The sequence below is a fragment of the Scleropages formosus genome, chromosome 21 (genome assembly GCF_900964775.1).
Source record: "Scleropages formosus chromosome 21, fSclFor1.1, whole genome shotgun sequence".
NCBI classification, from domain to species: Eukaryota; Metazoa; Chordata; class Actinopteri; order Osteoglossiformes; family Osteoglossidae; genus Scleropages; species Scleropages formosus.
In genome coordinates, this window is record NC_041826.1 from 3471612 (window position 1) to 3483748 (window position 12137).

Genomic DNA, 12137 nt, shown 5'->3' on the forward strand with positions numbered 1-12137 from the left:
CCTGTTGTGTTTGAACTTTTTATATTTGCCATGTACTGGGAGTCGTAACTGATGAAAACTGAGCCCTGACTCTCTCTCGGTTACGTTCGAGCCGACAGCTCCCATGATGAGCAATTATCTTGTCAGTTTGCCTGAACTTGAAAGCTCAGCCATTGTTCGTTTATTAATTACAACTTGCCTTTGTGGCCTATTTCTGTTCCTTTTGCAATGTCTTTATTGTGAATCTCCTAATCTCGCTGTGTAATTAAGTGGGTTCATCACCCGGACATTTTCTCTTTTGTACTGACTATCACAGTCAAACACATAATATGAAGATCTGGAGTGGGGGAGAGGTGTAACACCTGATCTCACATCAACGTGTTAGTCGTCCTGGGGATATCTGTCCTCATTGTCCTTTGTGTTTCTGGTCTGCATTTTAACTTGTTTGAAGTTTGCGTTAGACCTCAAACCGGAATCCTCCAACAAATGGAGATGCTAACTAGAAATAGTGGCACTTTTCTTTAGGTTCATGTGAAAAGACAGATTTCCTCCCTGCTCTACCTGCCCAAAGGAACGTATTTAACTGCAGACTTCACAGTTTGTTTATGAGAATGAAGCAAGTTTCATATGCAGCAACTCACAGGAGAGGAAACTATGTTTTCAGAAATACATTTCCATAATTTATGTGTATATTTCTGGCTCAGAATACTATATGCACCATGTATTTATGAAGTACAGATATGCGTAGACATAATCCATGCAAAACAAAGCATATTCTAAGATATCCCACAATATCTGCTATTAATCTTAAAATATGTAAATGTTTCACTTGATGAATGGTTGAAGTCATGGTTTGTACCACCAGTGGCATTACATGCACGTGCGAGGAAACAGCAAGTCTTAAAGGTCACTGTTGAGCAGGTGGGGTGCAGTGGGGCCGCCTTAAGACCACCTGAGGGGTTCCACTGGTGCTGCCCAGGAAGCTAGAGGGGCGAGGTAATAAACGAAGCCCCGTAGTTCTGCTGTCAGACCCTTTGCTGCCCTTTGCGCTCGCTTTCAGTCCTCAGGTGATGTGCTGTAAATCTGCTGATGGGGCTAAGCAAGGTTTCCAGCTGGTAGTCCCAATAAGATCTGTGTTACTTCTGTAACACAGTTGTAATGCTGATCGTGAATACAGAAAACTGCAACCCTCTCGGCCTTATTAAATAGGCAGATGAAATGTATAAAATAATGAAATTATACTATCAAGAATCTGAAACTGAAAACTTTGAACTTTTTATACTGAGTGCTTTGCCATCCTGTGCGTCATGCACAAAGTAAGTCACACTGTTAAAGAGAATGTAAAAATGGGCTTGATTATTGTAGGTTTGATAACTACCAAAGTACAGAAATGTACTGCAGTCCATCTGTTGTTTTGCTTTGTACGCAACTCAGAGCCAGTGACCTGCACTGCCAAGGACTTTGCCTGCTCTAATGGGGAGTGCATCTCTGCACGCTTCCGCTGCGATGGGGACTACGACTGTGTTGATAACTCTGACGAGGTCAGTGGTCATTCCTCTGTGGTTATTTCATTTATTCTTTTTCTCCCTTAAAGATCCAAGCACATAAAATCCAAGTACACAAAACTAATATAATACATAAACATAATATAAAAATAATTTTCACATTACTTTTCGCTGCACTAATGCAGTATTTATACTATAAGACATAATGCAGAGAGAAAAACATAAAATTGAAAACCAGAGTGAAGAAAAACTAAACGTTTGCCTTGTATTTTGTAAGTAAAGTTTCAAAGACAGTGGGTAAATAAAGTTTAAAAGATGTTGAAAATGGCTGAAAATGTTCATATTGCGCATCATCTTAAATATGCGCATCGTATTGTAAAAGGAAATGCAGTGTCATAAATTTTAAGTATTAGGTTAAAGAATTTACAATAACACATTGTGTGGGAAATTAACCTCTATGAAAAATTATCCAGTGACAAACTAAGGTTACTTTATGCATAATACAATACCTAATTAGGGAGGGGAATATTCTGAAACTTATACTGTGGTGTATTTGTTTCCGTTGCTATAGTTACCCACCACAGCTCTGGGTAATGTTTCTAGGAACGCATCCATTTGTCTTGTATTGGCAATGATACTGTTCTACACAACACACAAATGCAGCAGACCACCATGGTTTTCAGTGATGCTTTACTTATTCATCAGTTTTTTTTTTTTTTTTACTATCCCACCTTAGGAGTATCCATTGTTTCAATTTGTTCATAGGTATGCCTTAGAAAACCGTGCCTTACTGGACAGGAGTGTCTGTGAGAGGCCTGGTAGAAATATTAAGAAGGCATTAGATTGTTACTTCATTTAGCTGACACTTTCCTCCAAAGCAACTTACAGTGTTAAGTTGCTTATAATTATTTACCAATTTATTCAGCTGGGTAATTTTTACTGGAGCAATTTTACCAAAAGAACCTTGCTCAAAGGTATTACAGCTGCAACCTGTGGGTCCAAAGGCAGGAGCTCGAACCACTACACTACCAGCTGCTCCTTTATGATTAATGTCTTTCATGAAGTCAGGGTTTTCTTTTTTGATAAATGTAAATGAAGCACCCTCCTGGGGGCAAGCCAACCATGACTGTATCTTTATACAGATATTATGAATCTGGGTTATGCAGCTGATAGACACAGGAAGATTGTACATCGAGGCCAAGGTCAGGTGCCATGGATGTATAACTGACACTTTCTCCTCTGGGTGTTTGCAGAAAGATTGTGAGGCACGGTGCTCAGGGGACCAGTTCCAGTGCTCCAATAACCAGTGTATCTCACGCAAGTGGCTCTGCGATGGCCAGGAGGACTGCAAGATGGGCGAGGACGAGAACGATTGCGATGGCACAGGTAGGGGCTTCCTGTCTGGCAGAATAAAAACAAAAAAATTCCTGAAAAAAAAAAAAATAATAACACATTTATTTGTTTCAAGGTTCAAGAATTAAAAAAAAAAAAAAAAAAAAGTGGCTCACTGAAGATTTCATAAAAAAGATTATATTAATAAATATATTCGAAATATTTAAATATTTATCATTAGAACAGAGTATAGCCAGGAGCGTTTCAGGCAAAGACCAGTGCTCTGGCCTTTAAAACAAAAAGACCAATTAATGAGCTCGCCGCTGCTGTGTGGATACAGCTCCTGTTTGATAGAGGGGAAAATTGACATACTTTCCATACGCGCAGTGTCATCTTATATCATATCAAATATCAGATTTACCCTGCATAATACATTTTCACATAAAGACTCAGATTTAAATTAAAGACAGTGGGGAATGTATATTCAACTTGATAAAGAATTGAATACCTAAGTTTTTGAAGTTAAACTGTAGAATGGTAAAGCAACATATTCACTGGGCTCAGTACTGGGACTGTTACGCTTTCCCATGTTTGTAAGTTACATACATTCTGGCAGGTGAAACAAAATCAGGTTCTGCAGTAAAATGGGCAAGAAATAATTTACTTAAAGATAGAAAATTATAGAGCAGATGCATACAGTAACTAAAATTCTGTAAGTGTAAATTAAAAGGAATCCACTTTGAAATAAATTTACATGACAGGTGTTATAAGAAACTCGAGGATGGCTACATTCACTTTTTAAGAAATAGTTAGGTATTTGCAGCAGGTTGCTTTGCGGGCTCACAGCACCCAAGGTTTTTGGGCTTAAGTTTGAATCCGGTTCAGTTTGTGTGGAGATTGCATATTCTTCCAGGTGCTGTGATTTCCACATTCGTCCACAGACATGCAGTTTATGTCAACTGGTGATGCTAGACTGCCCTTAGTGTGTGAGTGTGGGTCGCCACCCTGTGATAGACTGGTGTCCAGTACAGGGTGTTACCCCACATAGTCTTACTCCAAGTGATTCTAAGATAGGCTCTGGACAACCACAACCCTGATGAGGAGAAGTGGTCAATGAAAATGTATTTTAGGTATTTACAGCAGATATATTAATCAATGTCAACTTAAAATGCTCTGTGATTAAGAAGTAACAGCATATCTCAGCTGAAATATTGTCCAGGTTTGGTCACTACACTCTAAAGGGATATTGATTTGTTAGGACTAGTGCAGCATAAAGCAACAATAACTTCTCTTCTCAAAGGGTTGCTAGCAAGAATTGACTAATAGCACTAAATCTCATTAGTGTCTAGGTTTAGGCAGCAACATGCCAATAGGAAAAAAAAAAAAAAAAAAACATCCTGAGCACTTTTTAAGTGAGGAAAAGCTGAATTTTTAGATTTGAAGGTGGCATGTAGACATGAGATGGGGACCAGTGATTTTAGGAACTGTGAATAAGGTGTAGTTGAGTATTACAAATGGCTTTATTGCAATTAAAATTAAAGCAATAAACTCAACAGCATCCACCTGACATGTTAACTCAATTCTTCATTTTAACTGGTTGGTATATTGACAGAGTACTTAATTTCTTGCTTGCGTAATTATAGTGTTTATATATGACCTTAAACCATCTACAGAGATGGGGAAACGAAAATGTTTCTATGAATATCTTCTGAATTCAGCATAAAGTTGCTTCAATTATTCACTGGAATTCCTTGTGGATATACCACAGAGCAATGCACAAATGTTCTTTGTGCAATGTTACTAATTGCTTGTGTGTCCTTTTAACTGCACAGAGCTATCAGCCAAGAGACCAAGAGGAATTTTAAAGTTTAATGGAGATGGTTTAAAAAAAGCAGATAAGAGCTACTTAGCATTCTTTTAGCAGTTTTACAGGAAGTCAAGGTCTGAATCAAAATCAGATGAGAAAAAGCAGTAGTTAAGATTGGCTGATTATATATCTGTCTGTTTGCCTGTCTGTATATATTCATTAATCCGAATTGATAATTATTGAACTCACAGTGAGGAATGGGAAACACTTGTTTCCCTCCTGAACACACCTTACCTGTCGTACCATCTGGAGACATCCTTCACACTATCCATTCACAGTAGCTATTTGCCATTTGTTACAAACCACCATATGTAAGAAAATGCATTAATTCCGTGCCTTGTAAGGAGAGACAGATGGAGATTGCTGGATGGAACTGAGCCAGAACTTCAGTGTGTAAGATGTGTGATAAATAACTTATTTTATTTTCTACCAGTGGAATGAATAACAGTTCAATTCAGACGTTCATATTTAAAGGAATATACCAACTCCTTTCAGCAAGCAGTTTAGAAAAAAATATTGTTTTTAGTTATTATTGGGCTTGGCATGAGGTACACCAGAGCAATACTGTGAAGTAAAGCAACATTTGGACAAGTGCCAATGTAGCAGTATCAATCTGGTTTGATCCCTAATCAGTATTTCTTGGGTTTAATACTTCAGGCAACCATTAATCATCTTCACTTAAGATTCTTATTCCTGGAGAACATTTCAGAGTATCTTTATAATTGGTTAATTAATTAATTAATATAGAAAAAAAATTAAGAGAATTTTTGCTTCTTTAACATTTTAAAAAGATAAAAAATACACTTTGCCAGGATTATGTTTCTTGTCTTAGGGAGTAGTATTAATTAAAGGAAAAAAAAGCAGAAGTGAAAGCATGATTATTTTTTTTCCAGTTCATCCTTGTCCCATCGGCCTCTAAGTTTCCTCCCATCTGTTAACAAGCAGCACAATCCACATGAGCCTCTCCTTGCTGAGGTCCCGATGCCTTGTTGCCCCTGCATATTTTAGCAGTGTATGTTAAAATGGAGAGCACCTGAGGAGAGAGCAGGATTTATTCCAGCTGGAGAAGCCTGCAAGATGCATTTAAAAACCTGTATCTCTCGGTGTGTGTCAGAAAGCCTCTGGTGGGTCAGAGACCGGGTTTCCCAAGCTCGGCTGTTTTAATGGGACCCAAATTCGTAAAGTCAAATCAAAACTGTGACCCGCCGGCTAATGCTGTTCTGCTTAGTAGCTCCGCTAAATTCTGCTGGGCGTAACGAAAGGAGAAACTTTTCAAACCTGAGGTTGCAATCTGAGATTGCACAAAATACTAACCAGAAAGGGGAAGAAAACTAGTTTGCTGGAATCAAGCTTGGCTAGAGCTACAGATCTGATGTTAAGATTCTAAAGCATAACCAGCTTTGATGATTCATTTAATGATTTTAACTATTTATAGTTTCATCTTCCGCCGGGGGGGTGTGACCAGGTCCTGCTCTCTGGTGGGTCTGGGGTTCAAGTCCTGCTTGGGGTGCCTTGCAATGGACTGGCGTCCCGTCCTGGGTGTGTTTCCTCCCCCTCCCGCCTTGCACCCTGTGTTGCTGGGTTAGGTTCTGGTTCACTGCGACCCTCCTTGGGACAAGTGGTTTCAGACAATGTGTGTGTGTAACTTCATCTTGAACTTTAGCTTTATAACTTTTGACAGCACATAGACATTTTGGAACTAAACACGGTCCATGGTAATAATTCCATGACTATTTTTACATTGGCCTGTTGTGTGGTCACTGTGTAGTGCCTTTAAAGTTCTAATATACATATGCAGAATTATGCCGAGGTCACTGATATTCTTCACTGGGGTACGCTTGTAGACATGCTCTAAGAAGTCCTGAAGACACCTGTACACAGATGGAGAGGACCATATTTTTTTGTCCTTCATATTGCTTTCCCCATTTTGCACTAGACCTGAGACATAATTGGATATGCTATTGCAAGGATTGCTGTATGTTTTATGTGTGGAGTACACATATATTTCTTTCAAAAAATAATAAATTAATGAATTTTTGGTGCACATATATGTCATGCTGAAATATTTCCATATCTGTTAAAATGTATCATTTTGTATAATTCCATAGGAAGGGGTTAAGATAATGCTTCTAGGCACATATTCACCCCTCCTCCTCAGTATCTGCTGTGTTCAATGATTGTGCACACGCACTTTGAGAAAAAAAAATTGTACAGCAAATGGGCACTGTCATTCAACCACTGATTGATGCACTTTTGCCATGAATGCTAATGGGGATTTTTCAGTGGCCGCTCCTCCATGTTCCCTGGATGAGTATGACTGTGTTGCTGGGGGCTGTGTGTCCGCCAACCGGAGGTGCGATGGGCACGACGATTGCTCAGATGGTTCTGATGAGGTAGGTGCCTCCAGCCGGCTATGAGCCCTTTAAGAGGCTTTACATATACATGAATTTACCTCTGCACAAAGCTATCCACCATCCTTTCATTAGTATTTCTGTGAAATCATGGTAATTAAGTGGATCCACTTCAGGAAATTGACAATGTGTCCCTTTCCCATGGTGATATGGTCCATGTTTGATTTCGTGATGTATTTCATTAAGCTTTTTTGTTATCCTGTGACATGTCACTGTACAGGTGTCCTTATCTGTGGTTTGAAAAAGTGATTGTGATGTCATCAAGGACAAATTTCAGAAAAGATCAAGTCATACGTTTTTCTGTAAATGACTAACAGCATGGAAACTCTTACAAGTAAAGGTCAGCAAGACATTAAACCAACCAAGGTGATTGAAAAATGTATGTGACTTAAGCCTTTCACCCATCTGCAGCAGTGGGTTGAATGGCATTTTGCGATAATTATCTCAATGGGTAGGTCCATGGGAGGCATGATGAAAAGCAAGCCCCGCAAGGTTGAAAACAAAAGGATTCCAGATGCCTGTTTGGGAGAGCAGGTGCTAACACAAATGAAATACCTCCTAGGCTGAGGCAATTAGCAGCCGAGTGAAATTCATCACAATATCATCTACTGTCACAACAAGACACTGTCACCCCATGTCATTTTACCTTGGGTATTCAGGAATTCAGGGGTGCAGTGGCGCAGTGGGTTGGACCGCAGTCCTGCTCTCCGGTGGGTCTGGGGTTCGAGTCCCGCTTGGGGTGCCTTGCGACGGACTGGCGTCCCGTCCTGGGTGTGTCCCCTGCCCCTCCGGCCTTACGCCCTGTGTTACCGGGTAGGCTCCGGTTCCCCCGTGACCCCGTATGGGATGAGCGGTTCTGAAAATGTGTGTGTGTGTGTGTATTCAGGAATTCTTTTTTTTTTTTTTCCTCCTTTTAATGGCATTCATGGAAATATCTGCATCCAAGGATTAGATGTGAGAGTTTATTCCTGAGTAGGGTGGTGATTGTTTCTCAGACAAATCCCAAAGGGGCTTCTTCATAATTAAAACCACACTCTTTATTCAGTGTCAGTGATTCACCTTGGCACACCTGTCTTTTAGTAACCAACATCAAAATAGGTCTCTGAAACAGCCCAGAGAGACTACGGCCTATGCAATCCCCATATACATCATATGTTAAAGCCATTTTTAGAGTGCAAAAGGCTAAAGTCCTTGGGTAAAGGTGAGGTGGTTTTTAATTCTGCCAGCAATTCTGTGTTTCCCAGCAGAACCTTCTAAAAATGAGCTATCATGGAATTTGTCTTGAACTCTTCATTCCATGATATCTCCAGTTAGTCACTTTAGTTCAACATATGTGCTGTACTGTTTTTGTGAAGGTGGATTGCATCCAGGAGTGCCGGGAGGACCAGTTCCTATGCCGGAACCGGGCTCATTGCGTGCCACGTCGGTGGCTTTGTGATGACATGCATGACTGTATGGACCACAGCGATGAGGAGGATTGTGACCATGGTAGGACCCTTCTTTCCATGCATCACCAATTCATCAAATTTATCTTTTCTTTTTCTCTTGTTCCTCAGTTCTATTCTGGTCTCATGCTCCCTAAGTTTCCGCCAAATAAATGTTGTCTATTTTTTTTTTGTACTCATGCATGAAGTCATAGTTTCAATACGTGTAATGATCATGTAGTATTAAGGTTATGGTAGTGGATAATTCAATTTCCATTTGATGAAAGGTCTCTTTTAAATCTCCCTCGATTTTTTTTTTTTTTTTTTAAATGCAAAATGGTTGGTCCCACTTCAGAACTTTTATCATACCTCATTCCAAACCATAGAGCTTCTGGCTGACCAGGATTAATGAAAGTTTATTGCTGAAATCGACATTTTCCATCTCACCAGGTGGTTGACCGTCGGTCCCTTTGATCTGTGCAAATACTGCGCTTCTTAAATCCTGCCAACTACAATACAGTGCCATAGTGGATTCTCAGAGTTAGACTTTTCTTTTAATCCAAAACATTTTTGTTATTGCTGTAAATAGGTATCTGATAAGCAACCAGTTCTGCTGAAGTGACAGAAGACCTTCAGGCTTGAATACTCACTGTTCATCCTGCTGTCCACCTTTTTGGCTGATATTTATTGAAAAAAAAAAAGTGTTTTCTGTGTACTTTTTGATGTTCAAGTATAATTTCAGCATGTCACGGATCTTCTCGCTGAAGAAAGTTCTTAAGTTAAAAAAAAAAAACATTCCTCACTCTTTTGGAAAAAATGATATCAGTCATGACATGAATAATGTTATATTCCATTACGCCAGTCAAACATTTTAGAAAGGTTTTAATTCACAGCATCATTTCTCAAAAGCATTCACCCTCAATGGGGTTATGAGCTGAACTCTCTGAGCCGAATTCAATACCTCATGGAGACCAGAGCCGTGGGGAAAATGATAATCTAAACAGGAAAATAATTACTGTCTGCTCAAGTGCCACTTTGAAAGGAAAGAGAAAATTTCATTTTTTCCCCCACAATATGAGGAACTTCACAGGCCAGCGTTGTCCGAGACAGTCATTTGTTGAACTCCAGATCTTTGAAAACAGTGCCATCTCATTTCCAATGCAATTATTTTATACCCTCCACTAGCAGCGAGCCCTAGTCTGGAATGGCCTTTGCAGGTATTGTCACCAGTTATACAGCCCCTTGCTTTCCTTATTAATGTCAAAGTGAATTTACCTTCAACATTTCTTCCTTAATTTGGGGAGGTTAGGAAGGGAAGACATAAGTAAGTGGTGCTCTTTATTTGTTCCGTCCAGGGATGGCTTATAGCTATTTTTTGTAGACATATTTTGTGAGAACTCAGTTCTTGTAAAATTGCTACTTTTCAATGCTGAATGGCAGAAATAAGGAAGCTTTTCAAATGCTTTCTGCCATCCAAAATCAGGTGTATGCCGTTTGTCAGACCTGTGTTTGTACGTCAATGTTAAACACCCAAACCAAGTTGCCTGGACCTACTATGATTGCTGGTCCTTAGGTGTGGCTGGTTTCCCAGCAACGCTAGGGATTTTCAGCGGCTCCTGGTTAATGTGTCTAAGCAGACCTGCAGCACACCTCGTTCTTCATGAAACTTTATCCTCTCTGACAGGTTTCTGTTCTCACACACATTCAAGTGAGGAGACCCATCTAGGAGAGACTACACAGTAGCATGAATGAAAGACAAGTGCTGGACATATGTTACCTCTTTTTACCTAAACTGCGTATAACTGAACTGTCTGTTTTATTGGCCAGGAGGTGGTCGGTCCCTTTGTCTGTTACACAGAGTTGTCTGATCATACTCGCAGCATTGTGCACCCCACCATTATTGGTCTATTTCTACACTGTACTGCAAAACTGTAATGCTCAGCGTACATTCTTTCTAATTTTCTTTTATCCAACTGCAGTGACATGGTTACAGACTACAGAAAGAAGCTAATGAGCTGTTTACATATTATGCAGTATACCGTGATTTATTATGCCATCTGTACTGAATTAGTGTCTACATTTTGCAGAATAAAATTGAACATATAAATGTGTTTCTATGTAATTTATTACAAAGTGGACTTAAACTGTATTAGCTGTTGGATGACACAGTGGCAGAGCAGGTAGTGCTGGTGCCTTACAGCACCTGGGATGAGCAATTAGACATATGTTAAATACCCCATGCAGTTCATGCTGAATTAGTATGTTTTCCTCATGTTTGTGTAGGATTCCTCCTAAACACATGTTTCTGGTAGACAGGTGTTTGTGTTACATTCATCTGCCGAATAAATGGGTGAGGAGTTTACAGTATTGTATCTAATGTTGTAAGTCACCTTGGACAAATGTTTCAGCTAAATACAAATTAATAATAAAAGCAATAGTAGTGCAACCTTGTTGAGTGCTGTCACATTTTTAAACGGGTGTTTTGACAGGGGGATATTTTTGCCGGGCTGATGAATTCATGTGCAACAATACTCTTTGCAAACTGCACGTGTGGGTGTGTGATGGCGAGGACGACTGTGGAGACAACTCAGATGAAGACCCTGAGATGTGTGGTAGGAACCTTTCATCAGTTACAATGTGCAGTGACATATGATAATGTATAGCACTTCAATCATTTGAATACAAAAAATGAAGTGATTATGAAGGAGCATATGGCACAAAAAATGCCAGGATTACTTTAATTGTTAAGGCAGAATAAAAATAAGGTTGTGTTTGATGTCTGGAGTTTATTATGAAAGGCAAAAATGGAAAGACTGATTACGCCACTCATTCAAATTTTTCTACATATATAAGGTATATATAAAAGAAATGAAAATGAATGTCTTCCTTTCTTGTTATTGTTTTGTTTCTCTTTTGAGAAGATTTTTGTTTTTATCTCAAAGACAAATAATGAAAACCAAAGTGGAAAAATAACTTCTGTGCCTTCTGTTGGAAATAATTTCACTCTAAATGTAACCTTACATGGGTGTGGTGGTGCAGTGGGTTGGACCACAGTCCTGCTCCCTGCTGGGTCTGGGGTTCGAGTCTTGCTTGGGGTGCCTTGCGACGGACTGGCGTCCTGTCCTGGGTGTGTGTCTCTCCCCCTCCGGCCTTATGCCCTGTGTTACCGGGTAGGATCTGGTTCCTTGCGACCCCGTATGGGACAGGCGGTTCTGAAAATGTGTGTGTGTAACCTTACATTTAGCAACTTGTAAAACGCCAAAATATTGTTTGGACGTGGAACACAGTTTCTTCAGTTTAACTTTTTTCCTAAAAGAATCTTTACTCCTCATTCAGTCTGAGGCAATGAGATCAACTGTGGTTAGGAAGCTTGACTAGTCGTATTTTCTTCTACAGCAATCAGACTAAAGCTAGAAATGCAGGCTGTCTCAGTTGAAGCAAAGGTGAAAGATTTGATAAGCGAAATAAATCTTCCTTTGATCTTCAGTTTTCCTCTGAAGGTGTCAAAAAATGTAAAACTGACATTCTGTGGTGTTCGCTCACCCGAAAAGGTTTTCCAGAACATTCTGTCAACCTCACTGCACCTTCCACTGCCAGACATTGCCAAGGGCAAGGATTT

At 39.7% G+C, this 12137-nt stretch overlaps 1 protein-coding gene across 5 annotated transcripts in view; it reads left to right on the plus strand.

Moving 5' to 3' along the window:
• The window catches only part of LOC108924287 (low-density lipoprotein receptor-related protein 1B-like), a 368874-nt gene that overhangs the window by 321508 nt on the left and 35229 nt on the right, over positions 1 to 12137 (plus strand). For all 5 annotated transcript variants that reach the window (XM_018735562.2, XM_029247286.1, XM_029247287.1 and 2 more), the window contains 5 exons: positions 1414 to 1520; positions 2738 to 2870; positions 6967 to 7076; positions 8450 to 8582; positions 11008 to 11130. In XM_018735562.2, coding sequence (XP_018591078.2) covers positions 1414 to 1520; positions 2738 to 2870; positions 6967 to 7076; positions 8450 to 8582; positions 11008 to 11130 — 606 coding nt within the window. The remainder of the gene's footprint in view (positions 1 to 1413; positions 1521 to 2737; positions 2871 to 6966; positions 7077 to 8449; positions 8583 to 11007; positions 11131 to 12137) is intronic.